This window comes from Clarias gariepinus, chromosome 1 (assembly GCF_024256425.1).
Source record: "Clarias gariepinus isolate MV-2021 ecotype Netherlands chromosome 1, CGAR_prim_01v2, whole genome shotgun sequence".
Classification (NCBI taxonomy): domain Eukaryota; kingdom Metazoa; phylum Chordata; class Actinopteri; order Siluriformes; family Clariidae; genus Clarias; species Clarias gariepinus.
The window spans coordinates 7,599,727-7,626,223 of NC_071100.1; the positions used below are offsets into that span (position 1 = coordinate 7,599,727).

General features: G+C 39.8%; 1 protein-coding gene across 1 annotated transcript; it reads left to right on the forward strand.

Moving 5' to 3' along the window:
- Positions 1–667: 667 nt before the first annotated feature.
- LOC128511506 (carcinoembryonic antigen-related cell adhesion molecule 5-like) lies at positions 668–23,263 on the forward strand. Its single transcript, XM_053484429.1, has 9 exons — positions 668–865; positions 1,428–1,463; positions 6,037–6,288; positions 8,361–8,651; positions 16,319–16,609; positions 19,870–20,205; positions 20,815–21,096; positions 22,150–22,266; positions 23,259–23,263. The coding sequence occupies exons 1-9, from the start codon at positions 835–837 to the stop codon at positions 23,261–23,263; spliced, it is 1,641 nt and encodes a 546-aa protein (XP_053340404.1). The 5' UTR covers positions 668–834.
- Positions 23,264–26,497: the final 3,234 nt, after the last annotated feature.

Consider the following 26,497-nt stretch of genomic DNA (forward strand, 5'->3'; position numbering starts at 1 on the left):
AGTTGTTTCAACTGTTTGTTCCCTGAAGTGTCTTCTCTTTAAATGTGTGATAGAATGAAATTAACTAACCACTAACCCAATATAAATAAATCTGAAATGCAGTAAAGATAACAGAGCAGATTTTTGGTCTGGTTGTTGGTTTATACAGAATGATCTTACACATTATTTACCAGTTAAGAACTAAGTTTTAAAATTTTTTAGATGCTTTCATTACTGCAGAAACACTACATCCTGTTTAAAGTCACAGTCAGGAGTTAAGGAGGTCAGGCACCTTGAGACACTGACTACAGTGGGCATTATTAATTACAATGATTATACAAGGGTGGCACAATGCCATCTCACAACTCCATGGTATCTGGTTTTATTCTGAGCTCAAAAAATGTGCAGATTTACATTTTAGATGCTTTACTCCTATCCGGCTGGGTTTCTCCTGGTAGACACCACTAGATCATTGTTTATCAGATTTCAGCATGTGGGGCACAAAAACATGTAAATTTGCCCACACTCCACTGCTGCATGTCTAAGAGAATAGATTTTTATCATCTCCAATGTGTACTTAGTATGACCATAAACTGTCACCGTCCTTTCCTGTAAGTGTGTTAGAGAGAAACAGAAACTGCTTACAATTTCTTTTTTTAAAAAAGAGGAAGGAAGTACAGACATACAGTATATGTACAAACACTCTAAGCGTTAAAAGAGAAGTTAAAATATTCAACATTATCATCCTCTCTTTCTTTTCTAGTAGTGTGATCTGATTTTAAGAAAACACGTGAACTGTTAAGACTTTAACTCGCATTACTGCTCTGTCAGTCAGTGAGTTATTATAAAGACAGGATGGAGTTCAGTCCTCTCCCTGTGATGCTCTGTGAGTAAATGTTCTCTTTGTGTCTTCATTAGAGTGAGTGTTGGGTATAAAGTTGTTCATCTGCAGTCTGAATGTCCTGAGTGATGAGCTTATTGTGTGATTAGCACATGTGCTGAATGTTACAGTGTGACATTCTGTTGGTTTTTATGTGATAAGATGATCACACCCTGCACTTATGTTCAGTCTGTATTCAGTACATATACATTACTGCGATTTTTTAAATTCTTTACATATCCCAGGTTTATTTGTTAGTAGGCTGGGTCAGAGCACAGCGTCAGTCATTATACAGCGCCCCGTGGAGCAGACAGGGTTAACCGCCTTGCACAAGAAACAAACAATCAGTAATTCAGAGCCTTAACACACTGAGCTAACTATGAAAAACACAACAACAGTTTGCAAAATTAAAGGCATTAATAAAGAGTAATGACTTTTCTGTTTCAAACAGAAGGTAGACAAATACATAATGAGTTTTATGTGTTTTGTGTGACTACAATGTGCTGTTTTCATGAATAGATTGAATCTTTTTTTCATATTTTTGTCATGTTCTTTGTTCCCTTTTTAGTTTTGGTTTCACTTGTACCAGCAGTCTGTACTCAAGGTGATGTATATATAGTTTATCTGTTATAATGTTTTTTTTTCTATTATTGAAATTGTGGCTGAGGTTTGTGTACAATTTTCCCTCCACTGTCTGCCTCTTGGTGATTTCTCAAGAATTATTTTCAGTTTGGATAAATACTGGTAATAAAGTAAAAACATAAAATAAAAACAAGACTTTAGAGGTGAAGACATAGTTTGTGTTTAAATGTTCAGTAAGTAAATATTTCAAAGATGTATCAGTAATGGTAATAGTGTTTGTTATTGTTCCTTGATGTTTAAATATTAATACAGTAAATCCACAATTTACAAACTTTTGAATTACAAAAATCCGCAAAATACGAGCGGACCACGGTTCACATCTAACATTTATAATTGTGAACAAATCGCGGAAGTAGCTCAAATTTACTACGCTGCAGCAGATACCAAAATTTACATTATATTCAATATTTTTAGTGTGTAAGTGAATGCTGTGAAAGGGTTTGACAGTATGTGCACAGGCGCCACCATAAAGCACGGACACGAGGTGAGGTCTTACGGGAGAAAGGATAATTTACTTTTAAAAAATGGGGAAGGAAAGGGTTAAAGGAGGGAGGATGAAAAGAAAAGGGAAGAAAAGATTGTGCACGTGCAGGTCCAGGGGCAGTGCCACGCTGGCATGCGGCCACACAGCTGGCGAAAGATGGCAGGGGACGGAGTGGCAAAACGGAGCAGAGGCAGCGCTCCTGCACGCTCTCATGACGGGGCTTCTCCCGCTGTTGATGGCTGGTCTGGCCCCTCCCAACTCTCCGTGGGCTTTCCCAGCTGGGATCGGGGAGATTAACGCAAACCTCCTCGTGGCCTTTTCCTCTTCGACGGCGAGGCTTCGAAGACGGTCTCGGTGTGGGAAAGAAGGTGCCACGGGAACTCATGCAGTTATTTCTTGCGCTGTCCTCAGCACGGAGATCAAAGGGCGGAATTCCAATTTCAGTCCCTGGGGCGTGTCACATCGCCCCACTCGCATGCCACTCTCTCCTGCTCCACCGCATCACGTATTTCCAGGACCCCGGGCTAAACTTCGTGCCTTGCTTTTTTTAAGCCCGAGCAAGCTCAAGATCCTATTAACGTTAATTATCGCCAGCTGGCCCGAATAAGTGGCTCCGTCCCTTTGAAAACCTGCAGAAGGGGGTGCCATCTACCTAGGGAGCCTACGAAGTGAGCGAAGAGCGATAATAGATTTGGGCGCACTCCTATCATAGGCACACGCCGTGACAATGTATAAAATGTCTGGTCCAGTATATTGTATGTGTGTGTTTGTGTGTGTCTGTGTGTGTATTGTCCTACACAATAAACCCTCTCTCCTATCAAAAATGAAAGTGCAGGTTAAAGTTTGCAGTCGAATGTCCTATTCGCATTGGACAAGTATTACCTGGGGACCTTGTGTGATTTGTAATAATTGCAGACGTCTGTGGTTTTAATTCTGCATGAAACGGCCATGTATGTAATTTGTAAAGTGAAAATTCCTTTGCAAATCCCCTCCCATATTTTGTCAACCACAGAGGTCATGTTATATTATTTGTCCCATGTGAATTAGCATTCAGTAAAGTAAACATTTGTGCGTGTGTGTGTGTGTAAAAATCGTCTCACACAATTACCGACAACCCCCCCCCCCCCCCCATCCTGTCTCTGCTTTACACACAGCCTGATTCTTTTCAAAGGTTAATTAGTTTTATTTTTTCTTTATAGTTTCTATTAATTCTTTTTTATCATCATCAATGGAGTTTCCATTATTTATTATGGGGACATTTGCTTTGAGACAAAATGGCATCCGGGATTCCCCTCCTGATTTAAAGGCACAGAACACATTTTATTGTGAGATCCGTTTCTTTAGGCATGGTTATTTTGGCCACATGATGGCTCTTTTGGTAAAGAGGACAGATTAAGTCCAGTGGATTGGTATGCATTATAGAGCCCAATCCCAATTCTACCCCTTACCCCTACACTTACCCCTACCTCTCCGTTTGGCGCGTTCACGTGAAGGGGTAGGGGTGTCTCATTTCTCTTTTGGTTGGAGGGGTAGGGGTAAGGGAAAGGGTAAAAGTTTCTTTACAAGTTCTGTAAAGAAACGTTTGCAAAAAAATCGCTAAAGTTTGCTAGCGGATAGCACCGATTGCACGATATAACAAACATATATTTTTATGTCAAATACACTTTACTGCATGCTACAAACAAATATAAAAGTTCAGTTTGCCGAGCATTTGATAGCGCATTGTTTGTTTTGCTTACGGCCATATGTGTACATGTAAATGAACGGATACGTATGATGACGTATAACAGTGTTGTAGTGGTGTCCCATTTCTTAGGGGAAATATTTTAACCCTTCCCCTTTTCACTTCATTTCAAGGGACAAGGGGAAGGGGCGTGGGGTAGGGGAAGGGGTAGAAAATAGATTTTGGATTGGGCTTAAATGTATATTTGCGTATAAGACTCAATTTGTCCCAGACTTACAAACAAATTTGACTTATGATCATGCTCCTGAAACAAGGTAGAAGTATGGGACTACCTGAATTAATGTTCCAATACCAACATACAAAACCAGGTGATAGTGTGTGATGTAATATTAGTGTTGTACAAATGAACACATCACACAAAACAACACTGATCTGAACATCACAAATCATGATCAGAGCAAAGCTGATGATTGTATATGTTGTATATATACTCAGCAAAAAAAGAAACGTCCTCTGACTTTCAACTGTTTTTACTTTCAGTAAACTTAATGTGTAAATATTTGTATGAACACTAAAAGAGTCAACACCATAAGACAAAAACTAAAAATGTTTCACAATGTGTCCCTGAATGAAGGGAGGCTCAAAATCAAAAGCACCAGTCAGTATCTGGTGTGGCCACCAGCTGCTTGAAGTACTGCAGTGCATCTCCTCCTCATGGACTGCCTATTGCGGACAGTCTGAGCACTGATGGAGGGATTGTGTGTTCCTGGTGTGACTCGGGCAGTTGTTGTGGCCATCCTGTACCTGTCACGCAGGTGTGATATTCGGATGTACCGATCCTGTGCAGGTGTTGTTACACGTGGTCTTCCACTGCGAGGATGATCAGCTGTCCTTCCCGTCTCCCTGTAGCGCCGTCTTAGGCGTCTCACAGTGCGGACATGGCGATTTATCGCCCTAGCCACATCAGCAGTCCTCATGCCTCCCTGCAGCATGCCTAATGCACGTTCACGCAGATGAGCAGGGACCCTGGGCATCTTTCTTTGGGTGTTTTTCACAGTCGGTAGACAAGTCTCTTTAGTGTCCTGCGTTTTTAGAACTGTGACCTTAAATGCCTACTTTCTGTAAGCTGTTAAGGTCTTAACGACCATTCCACAGGTGCATGTTAATTAATTGATTATGGTTAATTGAACATGCATGGAAAACATTGTTTAAACCCTTTACTATGAAGATCTGAAAAGTTATTTGTATTTTTACAACATTATTGTTAAAATACACAGTCCTGAAAAAGGGACGTTTCTTTTTTTGCTGAGTATATATTAGTGAGCATGGTAACAGGGATTAAATAGTAAAGTCACAATGTATGTGATGCCTCTGGCTATAATATAAATGTAATGCTGCATTTTCATCTTACTCAATGGGAAATTAATTTAAAAAATAATTATTTGGTGGAAAATAAAAGGCCATGGTTGATAATGTAATAAAACAGTTTGGACACAAGGGTAGAGCAACACATTTACACAGTAATTTTCCAAGACACTCCTAATGTCTTTGATGGTGTTAAAGATAATTATTTTTTTGTTCTGCAGTGAACTGTTCTAACAGACCATCAGAAGTGTTTTTTTTTTTTGTTTGTTTGTTTGTTTGTCTGTCTGTCTGTTTGTTTTGGTGGTATTTTGCTCATTTTAATGTTTAAGCTAGCTTGTTTTCCTGGTATTATAACTAGTAATCCTAAGTGATTAAATAAATTGAATGAATGTGATTGTTATAAACCAATATAACTCATCCTGGCTAAAGTGAAAAAAAAAAAAAGATTATATACCTTTAGGCAGCATGGTGGTTTATTGGTTGTCCAGGGTTTGATTTCTGCATGAGTCTGCGTGTGCGTGTGTGTGTGCGTGCGTGCGTGTGTGCGTGTGTGCGTGCGTGTGTGTGTGCGTGCGTGTGTGTGTGTGCGTGTGCGTGTGTGTGCGTGTGCGTGTGTGTGTGTGTGGAGTTTGCATATTCTCACCATACTAGGGGTGTTTCCTCTGGGCACTACGATTTACTTCCATAGTCCAAAAACATGCAGATTAGGCTAATTGGTGCAGCCCCTACAGTATATCCAGCATAGAGGAGAAATTAGTGTAAGACCTTAGCACATACTTAAGGTAGCATGATAAGTATACCAGCTTTTTGGTGTTTATAGAATAGCAATATATGGAGTGTTACTACTTCTGAATGTGCCATGTCTAAACCAGACCCCTTCTCTTTCAGTCACACCAGCACACAGTGCAGTTTTTTAAGCAAAACTGATTTTGTAATGGTCATGTGACTCTGTGTGCAGTGTAATCTACTTTTTGTATTTTTAACAGTATAATCTTCCTACAGGGTGGCCTAAAGCTGTGGTGTCCATAAAGCCTGATACACACGTGTTCATTGGAGAGAGTGTTACTCTCAGATGTGACATACTGGGAGGAGGAAACACTCAGTGGAGATACTACTGGTATAAGGATAATAAAATCCAAAAAAAAAATGAAACATTATTTACTATTTCGTCTGCTGAAAACACTGACAGTTGTGACTACACCTGCCAAAGAGCTCAATCAGAGATCAGTGCTGCTGTTAGACTGACTGTATCAGGTGAGTCTGTGTGTTTGTGTTTGTCCCTAAAATCTTATAATTATTTGAGGATTTGGATTTTGAGCTGTCAGTGACTGAGGATTGATCAGTGCTGATTTTACTTCTCTGTGTAATCTGATCATTTCTTTCACAAGAATCATCATGACTTTTGTAATATCACTTGGGATTTATATTATATTTACTGTATATCTGTGGGGAGTCAGTATGAATAATAACACACAGTAAACTGTTAATCAGACTGACACCACAATAATATGAAGGAATACATGGAATTATAAAAAGGGAGGAAATCTTATCTTGTCCTTTGGCAGCCATAATTCAGTTTAATAGAAGATACATAGAGACCTTGGAATTATATGTTCATTTATTTCCTTTTTTATGAAGATTTTGAAATCTTAAACAGTTTACTACATGTACTGTATATGAATTGATTATATTCACTAAAACACATTACTAGTTTTACTTTTTCTTCTAATTAAAAACAACAAACTACACAATTCCTGTAGATATTTTGGAAGAAGCTCTCTGTCATGGTTTTGGAACTATTATTTCTCTGAAAGTAGGAGATCGAAGTTTTGCTCAGATTTTTGTGAACACCATACCATCTTATTTTAGATCCATAAAATAACAATATAACTCTAACATTAGCAAACACTGTTTTTCCATTGAGCTGACTAAAATCTTGTTCTCCCTAAAGGAAACAAAAGCATAAAATGCATCCCCTATTACCCTTATATTATTGTCTTGTATAATACTTTCTTTAGTGATTCTATACCACCTCTTTATGTGCGGAAACTGTAACATAAAACATGTGCTGTTCTGTGCAGTATTATTTTATTTCATCCGATTTTAACTGTTAGTTCTGACCGAATAATCTGATTGGACAAAAGGCTTTCTACAAGTGGTGATCATAGAAGGTAACAGCACTGACATTTAACTCTAGCCGTGTTCTGACGGGCTAGTAGGAATGTGTGAAGTGGACTGGTATAGTGTTATTCAGCCAAGTTGAGTGTGATCCCAAACTGCACTGATGACATCACAGAGTGTTTACAATGGAGTGATTTTGTCAGAGGAAGTTCCCTTAACCAACATTCCGTGCACAGAAAGCAGGTGCACACTGTAAAGTAAACTGTAGAATGAAACACACCAAGAGAGGACAAATTAAAAAGAGCAGGGATACAATTGCTTAGCACAAATCAAATCAATGTTTTCTCTCTCTCTCTCTCTCTTTTTATCTCTCTCTCTCTTTTTATCTCTCTCTCTCTCTCTCTCTCTCTCTCTCTCTCTCTTTCACACACTATCTATACTATATACATACTATAAATATCGATTTACAGGATATTGGGTCTTAAGTGTGTCCTTCTACAGTTGGCGTAGTTACAGTAGTGCTGCATCAGAAGGACTTCAACAGAACGCTGTATGTGTAATTGTGTAACTGTATGCAGTTTTGTGTTCTAAAGGTTTAAAAAATATATGTATGTGAGTATTTAGGTTCATATTGGTGTTTGTTAAGAGTGTAATTTAAAGGAAGATTCTGCTGATTTAATGAAAGCTGATTCATTAAACTTTAAGTATGTAAGTGAACACGTTAAATATGTTAGATGGTGATGCGTAAGACACATTGCTTTATGGTGTCTTTGTTTGTATATTCAGTTTTACGGTGCTTTCTTCAAGTAAACTCCACTCAAATCAAGTACAGCATCTGACTCTCTTGGAGGAACCTGTTAGCTACTGTATCTGCCAACCTAGTCAGGGTCGAGCACTTCAGCAATCATCCTATTGGAGGCAGAATATATTGTATATGATTTGTGGGCATCAGGGAGCTGCTTGTTATCGATGTTCAGGATGTCTGTATTGGCAGTATTAGAAATCGAATGCACAAAGTCTTGGCCGTTACATGTTCATCACCCTGCATGTTAATAATGTTCACCTTCACAACCTTTAGTTAAAAACTGAACCGTTCAGTTCATAAAAAAATGAGCGGGTTCATGCACAACACTGGAAAGCAGACAACTGTAATAATATCTGCTCTGATAAGCAGCTCTGACTCTTTCATCATTTTATCGCAACAGCAAAACCCAAACCGACTGTGAGAGTGAATCCTCAGAGCTCCATCTACACTGGAGACACCGTCACTCTGACCTGTGAGCTGAATCAGGGCACTGGATGGGAGTTTCTCTGGTACAAAAATGATCAGCCATTACAACGTTTGAGTTCTGACCCAGAAAACACCAACACACTCCCTGTGACAGTGAATAATACAGGGGACACAGTGTATAAGTGCAGAGCACACAGGAATAACACCTGGGCAAAATCACACTACGACACAGAGTACAGCGATGAAGACACGATTACTGCAAAAGGTAAAACATGATTTTATTTTTATTTTCAAGATGATTAAAGTTAGAAGTAGTAATTAGTTAAGTGTGTGTTTATCAGAGAGATTTACTCTCATATGTGAGATACAGACTAGTGGACACAGGTGTTACAACTTATTTAGGAATAAACAAACAAATAAATAAAACCAGTTATCATGACCGCTCTTTCAGAGAGACGTGTATCCTGGATACAAAACCTGATAAAGAGTTTAAAATACGTTTGACAAAAATAAATAAATACATAAATAAATAAAAAATAAATACATGTAGTCATTGATGGGTTGCAGTTTTCTGTAAGGAGACATTTATTTTATGCACTTTAATTGATGGAGTCTCCTGAACTCAATGAACAGAAGAGAAGAAACTAAACTTGTAATAATGAGAGAGAGCAAGGATGCAGCAGGAGAATGGAGAGAGTGTGATGGCAGGATTTAAGTGAATTTCATGGAATCTGTTTCCCCCAATTTTATGCCATCAGTGAAATTTCGGCCTTCATCCCCTTTGTAAACAGAAGCTAGACGCTAACTAGCACATAACATTATAGCAATAACAGCCAATGAAAAACAACCATCTATCTAACACCTAAAACTAAAATACACTCACCAATGATAAGAAAACACAAAACAGGTGTGTGTGTGTGACACTCAGGGGCTGATGGGAGCTGCAGTCTGGTAAAACCATTGTGTTTATCTGAGTCATAATGTATGTGGTTCATAAAGACTACAGTCTGCATTATTCATTTTAGTTTAAAAACAGATGATAGCTGTTAATAAATACAATAAATACATGTACAAAGGTTAATATTAACACATGTTGTAGATTATAAAAACATTACTTTGTAAATTAGACTATTAATGTAATAAAAGAGAATTGTATCATTTCCTACTGATCTTAAATCATCTTTATATTTGCATGATAGTTCATAGTTCATCATCAGAGTTTAGATAAATTTAAACTATTCTATAAATAATAAGACCAAAACCCACATCATCCATAAATCCATAATCAGATGTTCAGTGAAAACTGAGATGTGACATACAGGATGAAAGTGTGTCTAGCTGGCAGTACAGCTGGTATAAAGATGCTGCACACAGTCCTGTCAGTAGTGAACAGCTCTACAGAATCAGTGGTGTTGAAGTGACACACACATGTAACTACTCCTGTAGAGGAACAGATAAGTGATATTGTTATTCTGTAGGATGTATGTGTGTGTGTGTGTGTAAGTTTGCTTTGGTGACACTGATGCAGTGCAATTACATTTACATTTAGGCATTTGGAAGACGCTCTTATCCAGAGCGACTTACAAAAAGTGCTTTAAAGTTTACATCATCGGATACATACTTACACTGGGTTAACTAGGTTAATAACTAAGTGCCATTAGTCCAACACAACTGGGAAGAGGTTTTTTTTTTTTTTTTTTTTTTTTTTTGGGGGGCGGGGGGTTAATTCAAGTACTGGGGAAACAGATGCGTCTTGAGTCGTCGTTTAAAGATAGTCAAAGTCTCAGCTGTACGGACATCTAGAGGAAGTTCATTCCACCACCTAGGTGCCAGAACAGAAAACAACCTGGATGAATGCCGCCCTCGATCCCTGAGAGATGGTGGGATGAGGCGAGCAGTGCTGGAGGATCGGAGGGAATGTGGTGCAGTGCGTGGTGTGATTAAAGCAAAGAGGTAAGTGGGTGCTGGGCCATTTCTATCTTTGTAGGCAAGCATCAGCGTTTTGAATTTAATGCGGGCAGCTACAGGAAGCCAGTGCAGGGAGCGGAGGAGTGGTGTGGGACAACTTGGGAAGGTTAAAAACAAGACGTGCTGCTGCATTCTGGATCAGTTGCAGAGGACGAATCGTGGACAGAGGCAGGCCTGCCAGGAGTGAGTTGCAGTAGTCCAGTCTTGAAATAACAAGGGACTGAACAAGCACCTGAGTAGCCTGTGAAAAAAGAAATGGGCGAATTCTTTTGATATTGTAAAGAAGAAATCTACAAGAGCGAGTAAGGTTAGTGATGTGTAGGGAAAATGACACATGATTGTCCACGGTTACCCCAAGATTGCGGGCAGTGGTTGAAGGAGTGATTTGGTTGTTGTCCAGGGATATCACAAGGTCTTGACATGGGGATGAGTCACAAGGGATAAACAACATGCTGAGATCCGGGTGGAAACCTGAGTGTCAGAGGGAGGAAAGGAGAGAACAAGTTGGGTGTCGTCTGCATAACAATGGTATGACAATCCATGAGATGATATGACCTTACCAAGAGACCGGGTATAGAGGGAGAACAGAAGAGGACCAAGTACTAAGCCCCGCGGGACACCAGTAGAGAGTCTACGTCGGGCAGATGTAGATCCCCTCCATGTTACCTCATATGACCTATCTTCTAGGTAAGAAGCAAACCATTGCCACGCTGTTCCACAAAATCCAAGGCTTGTAAGAATAGATAATAGAATATTGTGGTTCACCGTGTCAAATGCAGCTGACAGGTCCAGGAAGATGAGGACAGATGATAGTTTAGCAGATCTAGCAGCATGGAGCTTCTCAGTGACTGACAAAAGGTCAGTCTGTAGAATGTGCCACTTTGAATCCAGATTGGTTGGGATCATTAAGGTTGTTCTGTGAGAGATACAGAGACATTTGGTTATAAACAGTTCTTTCAAGAATTTTGGAAATAAAAGAGAGAAGTGATACCGGGCGATAATTGTTAACTTCTGATGGGTCCAGGCAGGGTTTCTTGAGGATGGGAATAACCCTTGCCTTCTTAAAAGCAGCATGAACATGACCAGATGATATGGGATGGTTGTGGTGAAGGGAAGGAGGTCTTGTGAGATGGCCTGGAGCATTGTGAAAGGGATTGAGTCTAATGAACAGGTGGTGGGGTTAGATGACGAGATGATCTGCTGAACCTCATCAGATGACAGGTTGGAGAATTCTGCTAAGGGAGGGAAGGGAAGGTCCTGTGGTTCTGCCGTAGGAGTTTGGTTGGGAGCGAAGGACTGGCGGAGGAAAAAAAACTAAGAAGCATGTCTATTTCATCCAGAAAGTTTCCTAGAGAGCCAGGAGGATGGTAAATAACCAAGATGTGGAGGTTAACTGGAGAGGTTACCTTAACTGCATGAAATTCAAATGATGAAAAACTGAGATGAGACAGGGGGATAGGCGAGAAGGACCATCTCTTGGACAACAGGAGACCCGTACCACCACCTCTGCCAGTTTCTCGTGAATACATAGGCAGAGGATAGGGCAGCTGGTGTAGCTGAGTTCTGAGGAGATATCCAAGTCTCAGTTAGTGCTAGGAAGTCAAAAGAGTAATTTTCTTTACAGCAGATTGGCAGTTCTAGAGCCCACCTACCACCAGTGCAGGGCAATGTGACAGTACTGGAGGGTAGATGAGGTTTCTGGGAGATCTGCCTCTGCTGTGTGAGTAAAAGCATCTTGGTCTGTGAGAACTGACAGAGATAGGTTGAAGACACATGCTAGACTGAGGTAATTGTCTATAAAACTTGTAACTTTTTGGTAAACAAGGGTTAGAGTCAATTCTCTGTGCACTTGCTATCTAGATTCTTGACTACCTTTGTTGCAGGATATGCATATTAACCGCTACAGACACTTGTGTCTGTATCAGCAACACCTTCAATATATGTAGCTAAGCCCTGCCCACAATTCACACCTTAATGAAGCCTGAAACTACTCTTGATTAATTACCTGAGAACAAATTGCTTTAGACCTACTACAATCACACTGCAATCAACACTACCAAACAGCAAAAACTAGGTACAGTATACAGTAAGAACCAATCGTGTTACAAAAACAGTACAAAAGTTAAAAACCCACCTTACCAGTGGAGAAGAATCCAATTTAGAAAACTAAAGCACACACGCTTAAATTTTATATATTTTTTAATATATTTTTTATTTTATTAATCTACAAATTAATACTTGTACACCAGTAATATCAGGTTGTGCTCAACGATGAAAGGACTAAGGTACCTCGGTTCTTGTGATCTTCGCTGTTAGGACTGTGAAATACCTGAGCAGCATATAAAAGCTTAATGTGCACCGTTATTGTATCCTTATTATATGGTCTTGTATATGATTATACCACCTCAAGTTTATGCAGAAAATGCATAAAACATAGACAAATATGTGCTGTGCTGTTCTAATTTATTCTATTCTATTCTATAACAGTTTTAACAGTTTGTTAAGTACCCTGTGAAGTGCACTGCCCAGCACATTCAGCCATGTTAAGTACGAATCCTAAATGCTGAGAGCGAAACTTCTCCATTTAAACAGTGGACCATGTGGGGAAGAAGTGAACAATGCTTCATTACTTTATTGGAAGAGTACATGCAACATTTCCCATCAGTTATTGCACCTCGCTGGAGTGCTGAATAAAATTAATCTCTAAGAGGAATTCATATATTTATTATCATTATTATTTTCAATACAATTCAATTTTATTTCTATAGCGCTTTTAGCAATTTTCATTGCCGCAAAGCAGCTTTACACAGTCAAAAGAATTATTTAAGTAAGTATGAAATGTGAATTTGTATGAATCAAAATGGTCCGTTTTTCCCTGGTGAGCAAGCCGAGGGTGACAGTGGCAAGGAAAAACTCCCTGAGATGGTAATAGGAAGAAACCTTGAGAGGAACCAGACTCAACAGGGAACCCATCCTCATTTGGGTGATAACAGAAAGCAGTAAATGATCTGCATTTATACAGTGTGTAGGGTGGGAGGCAGTTCAGCTATAATAGCTAATGTTAATTGATGTTAAAAAAGTATTATCAAGGATGGCACAATATTAATATGATACAATAAGAGATTATTATTAATGTAATAATTACATTTAAAAATTGTGGTACTGTGGTTGTTGTCCTCCTGTGTTCTTGTGTGTTTAGCTAGAGCAGGTAAGTAGTTAGGTGTGTGTTTGGCTAGGAGCGTGTTTAGCTAAGATCTATGTTGAGTTACAGTAACTACCATGCTTCTAGTCATAGCCCCTTTGTGTCTCTAGCTGTCCTGTGTTTCCTATCCCCTTAGTGTCCCAGTGCGCCTAGCTTTAGAGTGCCGCTCCTCCTAGCTTTGGAGTACCAACTAGCTTGTTAGTGCCGCCTTGCCGCCTCGCCTAGCCACTGGGTATCCTCTGTCTGTGTTTCTGTGCCCCCATTCCCTAGTGTGTGTTAAGCTATTAGGTAAGTGTAGCTTGGTGCATGTTGGGGCTAAAGACATGCTTAGCTAGGTGTATGTGTAGCTAACTGCCATGGTTAAGCACAGCTTAACCATGTTTAGCTAAAAGCCATGCCTAGCTGATTGCCATGTCTTTAGCCCTCGTCCCGTCTCTCTCTTGGTCTCCCTCTAGTCTCTACGTGTCTACCTCTAGTCTTTACATGTCTCCCTCTAGTGTCTCCCTTCTCTCTAGTGTCTCTCTCTAGTGTCCAGTTTCAGCTCCACGCATAGTTGGTGTGTCCTGTTATGTGTTTGTCCTCCTCCTGCCTGTGTCTCGCCACAGGGCGTGTTATGTGTCCCTCTGCCTGTGTCTTGCCACAGGGCGTGTTATGTGTCCCTCTGCCTGTGTCTTGCCACAGGGCGTGTTATGTGTCCCTCTGCCTGTGTCTCGCCACAGGACGTGTTATGTGTCCCTCTGCCTGTGTCTCGCCACAGGGCGTGTTATGTGTCCCTCTGCCTGTGTCTCGCCACAGGATGTGTGTTTGTCCTTCAGTCTGTGTCTTGCCAGAGAGCCCCTGTTAGCACAGAGTTAAATATTGTTTGAGTTTGTTTGTTCCTTTGTTTGTGTCTTTATTTATACTTTGTGTTTAACCATCATTAAAAGACACTTTTTTTGATTACACAACCCCTCTGCCTCTATGCCTGCTCCTTCCGCCCACGGCGTTCAACACCTGCCACTACACCCCGTTCGTGACAGAATGCTCGACTGTAAGGGTCCGCCACTGGAGGTCACTGTTTTTCATTTTGTAGTTTTTTGTTGGCTGACTCAGTTTCCCAGCAGGCACCTCGGTCTGGTGATGCGAGTGCGCACCTGAACCGAGGTAGCCATCAATCCATCTCTATAAATAGCTGTTTAGACTGGGAAACTGGGTCGAGCATTTTTGGTATCACTACTGTCACTTGTGTGGGCATTTAGTTTTAGTTTGTTTTTGTTCTTTGTTTAGTTTTTAATTTTAGTTGAGTTGACTTGGGCTCTCTTATTGGCAATGTTTCTGTGTATGTTTTGTGTGTCTGTGTTAGTGGAGCTGATTCAGTCCTGTCTTAAATGTATGTAAGTACTCTTGTTGTTTTCCTCCTGTGTTCTTGTGTGTTTAGCTAGAGCAGGTAAGTAGTTAGGTGTGTGTTTGGCTAGGAGCGTGTTTAGCTAAAATCTATGTTGACTTACAGTAACTACCATGCTTCTAGTCATAGCCCCTTTGTGTCTCTAGCTGTCCTGTGTTTCCTATCCCCTTAGTGTCCCAGTGCGCCTAGCTTTAGCGTGCTGCCCCTCCTAGCTTTGGAGTACTGACTAGCTTGTTGGTGCCGCCTCGCTTAGTCTTGGAGGGGTATCCTCTGTCTGTGTTTCTGTGCCCCCATTCCCTAGTGTGTGTTAAGCTATTAGGTAAGTGTAGCTTAGTGCATGTTGGGGCTAAAGACATGCTTAGCTAGGTGTATGTGTAGCTAACTGCCATGGTTAAGCACAGCTTAACCATGTTTAGCTTAAAGCCATGCCTAGCTGATTGCCATGTCTTTAGCCCTTGTCCCGTCTCTCTCTTGGTCTCCATCTAGTCTCTACGTGTCTTCCTTCTCTCTAGTGTCTCTCTCTAGTGTCCAGTTTCAGCTCCACGCATAGTTGGTGTGTCCTGTTATGTGTTTGTCCTCCTCCTGCCTGTGTCTCGCCACAGGGCGTGTTAAATATTGTTTGAGTTTGTTTGTTCCTTTGTTTGTGTCTTTATTTATACTTTGTGTTTAACCATCATTAAAAGACTCTTTTTTTTTTTTGATTACACAACCCCTCTGCCTCTATGCCTGCTTCTTCCGCCCACGGCGTTCAACACCTGCCACAACACCCCGTTCGTGATGGGATTTCAGTAGCATGCGTTTTGTAATGGTATTAGTTTTTATTTCAATTAATATTTAATTAAATTTAATATAATGGGTATCCGGATTACTGGTGTTTCCATGGTAACGCATGGAGGAAGTGATATCTGCGTTGATGTCGCAGGGTTTAGGAATGGCGGGATTTTGTCAAGAGAAGTTCTTTTAGCTGACATTTTCTGGACAGTGAGTAGGGGGCCCACTTTAAAGTACACTGTGGAATGGATCACAGCCAGAGAGGATAAATGTAAAGCCCCACCCAGTAAGAACTGTGATAGGTTCACTTAACACAATGCAAATCACTCAAAAAATAAATGAAATAAAATTATATATATTGTACATGATTTGTGAGCATCAGGAAGCTGCTTGCTATTAAAGTGCAGGATGTCTGTATTACCAATATAATAAAAGCGAGAAATTAAGTTTTTGATGCTCACATTCATCAACCTGCATGTTACCAATGATCACGTTTACGCTCATTAGTTAAAAACGGAACTGATCATGATTTTCTATAAAATGTTTAATATGCTGTTTATGATGTAAAGGTAAAAGCAGCTCTGACTTTATCATTTCATCCCAACAGCAAAACCCAAACCGACTGTGAGAGTGAATCCTCAGAGCTCCATCTACACTGGAGACACTGTCACTCTGACCTGTGAGCTGCAGGAGTTCACTGGATGGGAGTTTCTCTGGTACAAATATAATCAGCCGTTACAACGTTTCAGCACTGAACCAGTAAACACCAACACACTCCCTGTGACAGTGAATAATACAGGAGACACAGTGTATAAGTGCAGAGCACGCAGAGGTAAAGCCTGGGCAGAGAAAGAGTCCTACACAGAGTACAGCAATGAAGTCACTATTACTGCAAGAGGTATGTCATGATACATACAATACACTACTCACAATAAGTTAGGAATATTATTTACATGAGTCCTTTTCCTATTTGCTCTGAATTTGAATTAAATAAGTAAAAGTTTGATATTACTTATTTATGTAGTAATACATAAATAAGTTACACCCTTTGATATTATTAATAATGTATGGGAAGTACCATAAATTCATTCGTTCAATATTTATTAACCCAAAAAAATTGACAATAACAGGGACAGCCCCAAATAACAAAAATTTACAATGTCAGTAGCGGGTGTTTCCACCATTTGCCGCAATGACCGCTTGACATTGATGTCTCACGCTCCTCACTAGCCTCATGATGTTGTCCTAAGGCAATGCCTACAGTAAGTGCTACACGAATTTTTGCCAGGTCACGTGGGGGTGGTGTACGATCATCCAGTCTCTGTTTCAACTGGTCCCGGACGTGCTCTATGGCGTTCAGGTCAGGGGATGTTGATGGCCGTACTATATGAGGCACTCAAATGGTTTGTCTGGAAACCCTAGTACCCCTCGCATCTCGTAAACAATCATGCAGCTGTGTGGCAGTTGCATAATGATGTCTGACTGCATAGGTCCTTAGGTACTGGTCAACGTTGCGGTCTGTCACTCGTGGGGCTCCACTCCTGGGTCTGTCATGAACTCTGCCGGTAGTTCTGTGTCTTGATGCAAGTCTGCTGATGACACTTTGAGACACATCAAGTTCACGAGCAACATCTGACTGCCTGCCACTGACCTGAAAACGCGCCATTGGCAAGGTGGCGCTGCTCGTCCGTTAAGTGATGACGTGTGTTCATGGCTGTTCGAATGATAAACTTGGAATGACTTACTGACAATACCAGCTTTTTTTACCCACAGAATGTTGAAATTGATGCCTTCAATATAATTGGCTTCAATACAAGGCACAAGTACACAATGAGACCATTACATGGAAAACACAAAATGAGGTGTCTATCAACCCAAATACAATTGCCTCCCTATTCCAAAAATGTCTAAAGTGAAACGAACACCGTATGTATGACATCCACTAAGTCTCTTACAATATCCTTAACTTATTGTGAGTAATGTATATACAGTAAAACCTCGGATTACGAGTAACGCGGATGGCGAGTGTTCCTGAAAGACGAGCAAAGATTTTTAATAAATTTTGACTCTGAAAACGAGCAAGTCTTGGTTCACGAGTACAGAGTATCATGTATCACGCATGCACTTCTTGTTTTGATGCCGAGCGTCACGTGTTGACAACTGAGCCAACGGTTTTTCTCTCTCTTGTGCTGTGGAATTGTGGGTAATAGTCTCCCCTGCTGGGTCTTAGTGCTTGTCTCTAACTGATATAATCAACATCCATGCACCCGTGATACTGTTTAATATAACACTGTGACCAAGGATGTGTGTAAAACATATTTTATTTTGTGTTTGTGAGCGTGTGTCTACAATGCGCGTGTACTGTTTCTTGTAACACATGTGTGTATGCGCGTGTAAAAGCAAAAGAAAGTCTCATTAAAGGGTTAAAAATTCATTTCTCCCTCAGCCTGTCATTTGTGCTTGTGCATAATTTGACACCATGCCAGGGTCACACATTCTCTCTCTCTCTCGCCTTTTTTTGTGAGTGTGTTTTTGTGTGTGTAAAGCACCCCCTCTCTGCTTCACACGCACACAAACAAACATACACTCTCTGCTCTTTACAGAAACACTTCTGTCGCACTATACCTTCTTTTCAAATTTATAATGCAGGTTCATTGTTTGTTTGTTTTATGTTACAGCACTCATTCCATTAGTATGTGCTCACATGAGTGTCATTAGAGTTGTTCCTTGCTAATTTTTTCAACAAAACAGTCATTTTTTCTCTCAGCCTCTCTTGTGTGTGTGCGCACGCGTTATTTGACACCATGCCAGTTCACACACTCTCTCTCGGGAGGGGCTTCTCACACACACAGACATACACACACAGACATACACACACAGACATACACACACAGACATACACACGGAGACAGCGCCAGCGTGCATAAACGGAAAATTATATATATATATATATATAGAACGATTGGGGTTAGAAGTTGTGCGAATAAAACTTATAGTATGCATAATTATTGATATTCCATGTTATTCCATTCTTCTTTGTCTTTCGGCTGTTCCCTTTCAGGGGTCGCCACAGCGAATCATCTACGAAGCACAATGTCATCTGCAAACATCGTAGTCCATGGAGACTCCTGTCTAACCTCATTCCATCTTATTCTATAACGTTTTGAATAATGTTGAAATAAGTTAAAAAATAATGTTGTTTGAGGTCTGTGAGGTCTATTAGACGTAAAGAGAGCTAAACTTCTCCATTCAAAGAGAGGTTCTCTTAACTGACATTTTCTGGACAATGAGTAGGGAGCCTACTTTAAAGTACACTGTGGAATGGATCACAGCCAGAGAGGATAATTATACTGTACATGATTTGCGAGCTGCTTGCTATAAAGTGCAGGATGTCTGTATTATCAATATAATAAAAGTAACAAAGTAAGTTTTTGATACTAACTTTCATCATCCTGCATGGAAACAATGATCACGTTCACACTCATTAGTTAAAATGAGTTGTGAGATATAAAATGAATCCGGAAAGTATTTACAGAGCATCACTTTTTCACATTTTATGTCACAGCCTTATTCTAAAATAGATTTTAAAAAAATCCTCAGATTTCTACACATACCATCCCATAATGACAACATGAAAAACATTTACTTGAGATTTTTGCAAATGTATTATAAATTAAAAATATACAGCCAATAACATCCAATGCAAAATAAACATGAATGTAACACCTGCAACTAAAGTACAACCACAAACAAAAAGAAAACACAGAACAGGTGTGTATGTGACACTCAGGGGCTGATGGGAGCTGCAGTCTGGTAAAACCATTGTGTTTATCTGAGTCATAATGTGTGTGCTTCATAAAGACTACAGCCTGCATTATTCATTTCATCAGCTGTTGATAAAAATATTAAAATACATGTTCAAAAGTTTACACTCATGGATATTGGAGATAACACACACACACACACACACACAGGTAAATACACCTGTAGAGTAGCAGGTGTGTGATGCTTTTACACAGTAAGATGTGAATTTGCTTTGGTGACACTAAAAAAGTAGAAGTAGACATTAAAAAAGTTAAATTAATTTTAATTAATTGTTAAATTCTAATTGTTTATTTAAGAAATGTACAAACTAATTGTGCATGTGCTGTGTAACAGAGAGACCACATGCAGTACTGAGTGTATCTCCACAGAGCTGGCTGACTGAAGGAGACTCAGTGACTCTAAACTGTGAGATTACAGACTCCTCTACAGACTGGACATTCAGCTGGTACACAGTTGTTCCCTACAGAGATGGTGTGACTCAAATATATTATACGGATGGCTCTATCATGTATGTGGAGCTCCTCTCAGACAGCAGCAGAGGATCTGGAGGCTCCTACACTCTCAGTCCTGCTGCTCTTAAACACACAGGAGTTTATGTGTGTAGAGGAGAGAGAGGAGAACCAGCCTTACACACACAGTACAGCAATCTACAGACACTATGGATCACTGGTGAGGAAAAATAAAAACAGTTATTTACTGTAGGATGTGGTTGTGTGAATATGATTAATGCAGCATATATTTATTAATCTTTATAAGATAATGAAAAAGCCCTAAATGCTGATAATGTTTTTTTTCCCTTCATGACATTGTTAATTAAACATGCATCTTTTTTATAAGTGATTCACTTTTTGTTTTGTGTCTCATTTAAAATTATTAATTATTTATTATTTAAGATGAACAGATACAAAGCTGATAATAATAGAAGGTGCAATATTGTGGGGTCGTTTTGTTTGTTGTTTTATGCTAAAGCTAGGCTAATACTGAGATGATGGTGCCCTCTGGTGGAGACGTGATGTGATGATCTGATCATGTGGACTTGTTTTACCTTAAACGCTTTGTATTGATACCTTCTGTGCTGTTTTGTGTCTTTCCTGTCTTCATAGTCCAGTTTTGATTTAGTTTCTTGATTTTGATCGGCTGTTATTGGCTGTGTTATGATCAATGCTTAAGACTCGATTTCATAACCTGAATAATAAAGACTATTCTGGGCACACATGCACTTCTCTCCTTAGTCTATTGTATATTACACTTATTTGTAATCTCTTTTCTGTGTTTAAGGTGAATCTCCTCCAGTCTCTCTGATCATCAATCCCAGCAGAACTCAACACTTTACTAATGACTCTCTCTCACTGAGCTGTGAGGACCAGAGTAACTCTACTGGATGGACAGTGAGACGATACATACACAGTGGAGGAGTGTCAGATTGTTCACACTCATGGTGGGGATCAGTTACAGGATCTACATGTAAAATCAGCTCCCTCTCCACATCTGACACTGGAGTTTACTGGTGTGAGTCTGAATCTGGAGAAAACAGTAATCCTGTCAACATCACAGTGCATGGTGAGTCTTAATGTAGTGTGTTTGTAGTGTAGTGTGTTTAAAAAAAAATCAGAAATACTCAGTCTGTGAAAACCTCACAGATTATGAGTTAGTTATATTGTACATGTGCTTCTCTGTGTTCTAGCTGGTGATGTGATCGTAGTGAGTTATGTTTAATAATTCTGTATATTGTTGTTTATGCATTTTTTCCAAAATGAGTGTATGTGCACTTCATGTTTATTGAAACCCACATTAATAATAATCATAAAATTCAGAACTACCTTGGTATTAATAAGTAAGGGATATCAGAGGTCATGTGCTCTCTCTGTTAATGATGATTGTTGCTGTGTGTAGCTAACTCTTTTCATTTAGTTTACATTCAATAAGCTATGGTGTTTAAAAGGTGATGAAGGTGACAATTGTAAAATACATCTATTTTTTATTTTCTCTAAATTTGTACAAAATATACACAATTCAATGGTTACAAAGTAGCACAAGATGCCTCTGTTTTGTCATTTCACTATCATTTATAAGCATAAACAACATGTTCAGGATGAGTTGTATAGTTTAGTTTTATTTACCAATATGAATAAGCATGTCTGATACCACTTAAGGTCAGTGTTGGGTGTAACGTGTTACAAAGTAATGCGTTAGAGTACTTGGATTACATTTTTGATACTATGCGAGGACCGACACGCGGAAAGAGGGAAACATAGTCAAAGCGGCAAAACTCGTGGTAAATCATGATGAACCGTACTTACGGCCACAGCGCAGAATTTTCAGGGTCGTGGGGACCTAAAGTCTATCCCAGGAGACTTAGGGGACAAGGCAGGATACACCCTGGACAGGTTGCCAATCCATTAATGATCTCACACACACACACACAAGCTCATTTCCACTCTACGGGCAATTTGGGAATGTCACTTAGCCTAATTTGCAGGTCTATGGACCGTAGGAGAAACCTGGAGTGTCAATGTAACTGTAAATGTAAATAAATGTCTGCAGATGGAGCTAAAACATACATTTTACCATAAATACAGAAAAGCAATGTTTTCATTATTTATCCTGTTTCAGGTTCATCAGGTGTAGAAGCTCCATTCTCAGTGCTCATGCTGATCAGTAACGTAGTGACGGCCTCTCCATATCTGCTGGTGACCATCATTCTGCTGCTCAAATGTTACAGAGCTCAAGGTGAGAACTCTTTCAGTACACCACTACACATTTTTACTTTAGGAAACATATAAAGCATTTGATTTACTGCATTTGGGAAGGTTCACCACTGGTCCAAGTTTTCTCCATTTGTGAATAATGGCTTTTAAATGCCTTAGAAATGGCTTTCTAATACTTTCAGGATTAATGAAGGACAATTACTTTATTTCTCAACTGATCTTGGTTTTTTATTTAGATCGTGACATGCAGTTTCAGTTTTTCTGTCATAAACACCTGAAAAAAACTGAAACAACTTTTTCAATTCTTTTATCAGATCACACCCAAGAACAGAGAATTGAGAATGCATTTACAGAGGAGTGAGCAACGTTAATCTATTTAAAGAGAATACACTGACTGGAAATATAAATAAATACATTCTTTTATACACTAATTTGTAATTTTCCTGTTTGTCATTTAAATGGCCAGTATTTTATAGTCACTTTTATTCTCATGACCTAAGACCTAGTTCTGTACTTCAACAAGAACAGGTAAGATGTGCTTAATATACAGAGTGTATATGGTTTAATTTGCATTATGTCAGAATGCAAATGTACAGTGGAATATTTTCCAGTGCAAGTTGTGATTTCTGATTACAGTCAGAGCGGTTGGTGAAAAGCTCAGTTTTACTGGAGTTAAATGAAGTTAAGTTTTGTATGTATGCGATATAAAAACATGTTTAGTGACTGTTAACTGAAATTTTGTGGAAACTGATGTTGTGTTTTGTGTTTTCATACTATTAGTTCTACAACTACTTTATTTGTACCGCTGTGTGTTTTACTGTTTTTTACAAGTTAGTATTGTTGGACTTTACAGTATTGTGATGTGGGCGGGGCGGCGGCTGACAACCATCATGCATTGCGGGGGCTGTCAATGTGTTCACCCTGTTGGGGAAGGGTGTTTGGGTTAGTGGCTTCGGCCATGTTGTGTGAGTTAAGTGTGCGTGACCTGTTAAATGTGTTCCGGTTCCTGCTAAGGTTGAATTGGATGTAGGTTCTTGAGGTGAATGTGTTGCTCATGCTGTGTGTGACTGTGTGCTAAATAAAGTACTCCCAGCCATTTGCATTGGGCAGCAAGGAAGCTCATTCGTATTTCCAAGTTCCTTTGGGCGGTAAAACGCTACATTGGTGTCAGAAGTGGGATGGAGAATAACGAGTTGGAGCGCACTATAGAGGACTTACAAAAGATCCAAGCAGGCCACCGAGTAGCAGAGCAACTACGGAGGGAGAAAGAGCATCTTCCTGATGGGGTTAGCGCGAGCAAACCAGGCCGACCAAAGCGGTGCGGCGAAATGAAGATTCCGGCACTGGATCTCGAGACGGAAGCAGATCCGGGAATGGACTCGTCAAGAGTCCCAGCATCGGAGCAAGATACAGCTCTGTCCACCAGCAGAGCTGCAGCTGCGCCTTCCCTGCTACAACAGCGCCGTCGAACGCTACGCATTCTTCATTTAGAGAATCCGTAATGGCAGAACATCACGGCGATAGAGCCGAGTGACCCCCCACAGCTCGGGGGCACTCGGTAGGTAAATCTAGCCGGAAACAGGGCTACCCGTCACGGTTAGACAACGCACAAGTCTCCGAGGTTTTTCGGCGATGCCGAGGCACGGGACCTCAGGACTACCGTTGCAACGTTCTCAGGCCTGAGAGCCAGCAGCTGTTGAACTAGCTCCGGGGCGCACTAAGGGGAAGACGCCTACCGCAACCATTTTTGTTCCCCCAACTAGTGCATTCAACTTCCGGTCGGGACGTGTAGGAAATTGCGCAGGGGTTTATGTGAACTGTGTCCTGGTCGATGTCTTATTACGGGCGCTCGTGGACACGGGTTCTACGGTTTCACTATTGCGCAGTAGACTGAGACAAAGCAAGCGCATTTGCAGACTGCCTGATCCCGCCTTTTATTCTAAGCAACACCTTACAAGAGAGAAATCACATTCATATATTGTTCAAGATGTTTTTTGAAGTTGCTTCTACACGTAGACATCACTCTCCATTTTTCATGATCTCCTTCCATATCATTAATATTAAATAAACGATGATCTGAACCATCAAGACATGTTAATCAATATTTGAAATCTGAACTGAATATTGACTTTTATGTCAAATACAATAAATTATAACAGCTCCATATCTTAAACACTGAATGAACAAGTGTTACTCCATTCACCTGGTAGTAGTGTTAATGTTATGGCTAATCGATGTACATGTGAAGATTGAGAGGTTGGTGGTTCAAACCCCAGCACCACCAAGTTGCCACTCTTAAGCCTTTAAGCAAGGCCCATAACCCTATATTTTTCAGGGGCGGTATATAGTGGCTGTCCCTGCTCTCTGACCACAAATGTGATGTGCAAAAAAAAAGAATAATTTGACTGTGCTATAAGGCACTGATTATTAATCTTAACATGTAATGATTATAAGTATTTGTTTTTACTGAGCCCTGAACATGGCCTGGTTGTGGCCAACACTACATAACTAGCTATAGTTGTTTATTTGCTGACTCGCTCACTTGCCATCTCCTGCACTCAGTTCATCAGTTATGGCTTCACAGAGCTCTCTCCACCTGACACTGCTTTGCCAAATAGAGATATTGAGAAAAATCCTCAGCCATGCAGAGAGCTGGACAAACATCAGCTGAGCAGGGGGCAGTGACATGCCAATACTAATCACCAATCTGGCACCCATGTCAAGTTTTAGCAACCCTTAACATTACTGTCCTACGGAACTGACGGAACTGACATGGGATGGTGGAGTGGCTGACCTGGGCCACCTGGGATTTCCCCTAGTGGATCTTGACCATATTCGTATACATTGATTTAGCCATTTTGGTGCTTATTCTTTAAAATTGTGTTTAGTTTTGCATGTGCTGATATTAACTCCATACAGTAGGTAATTTTTCCTCCTTATTTTTAATTTCAGATTGTATAGAATAGTTCTGTTTTAACCTTTTTGAATTATGTCATGACTGAAATTATTTAGTGGACACCACTGGAGGGGGTAAAACACAATTAATTTTCACTTTTTAGTCAGTGATCATGGTGTGTGACTGGGTGTGGGAGTGATCACGTGTAAGTGAAAGAAAAAATTCTTAAACACAATTTACTGAATGATTTTAAGCACTTGGCTTCTGACACATGATTTACTAATTGGATAATTTCACAAGTGAGCAATAGTATAGAGCAAGGGTATACATCTGTACATTAGATTTTTCATGACTTTAACCATAGTAAAGTTAAACAGTACAGGTTTTACAGTATAAGTATTAATATAAAAAAATGAAAGATTAGTTTATGCATCTGGGTCAATTAAATATTCTAGCGGCATGTAAAGTCTCTCTCTCTTTCTATATATGGGTCACTCTATGAGATGACAGGAAATAGTAAGTCTTTAACCACTGCAACACAAACCACTGCTCTCTCAGTCAGTCATTATAGAGACAGGATGGATCTCAGTCCACTCCCTGTGATGTTCTGTGAGTAAATGTTCTCTTTGTGTCTTCATTAGAGTGAGTGTTGGGTATAAAGTTGTTCATCTACAGTCTGAATGTCCTGAGTGATGAGCGTATTGTGTGATTAGGACATTGTGTGTACTTCAGCATGACTGCTCAGGTGGATCAGTGGATCCATATCTGTTATGAGAAGGGTTTAGTTTGATGTGTAACTACTCTCAGTAACTATGATAGTTCAACAGGTAAGAGTACAAGTAGAGGGAGTTTAAAACACAGGGTTTAAATAATGTAATGAGTGTAAATGAGTCTGTATTGTTTGAATCTGTACCTGATCGTCTGTGTCCTGCCGTCATCTGCTGCTCAGTGACAACCTCTCATCATTTGATCTGCTAAAAGAAAATGACTGGATAGTGTTTGTACTTTCATTAGTGGAAGTCATGTAGTCGCTGTGGAATCCTGTGAAATTATCTTCTTTTTTCAACAATAACTTTAACAATATTAACTTTGCTAATAATGTTTTATTAGATACATTTCCATTATTGTTGGACTCTAATATCTAATATCACTCTAATTCACACTAATACTGACATACATTACTTTCTTATTTCACTTTTTAATAATTCTAATAATTATTTACCTGTCTGTGTTTAAAATTAGAAGATTACTGGGCAGAAACAAACACTTATTAATTCTGAGCACACACAGGCCAGTGCCAGTATTAGATACATGAGAGCAGAGACGAGAACATGGATGTGGTTTATTTTCTATTTTA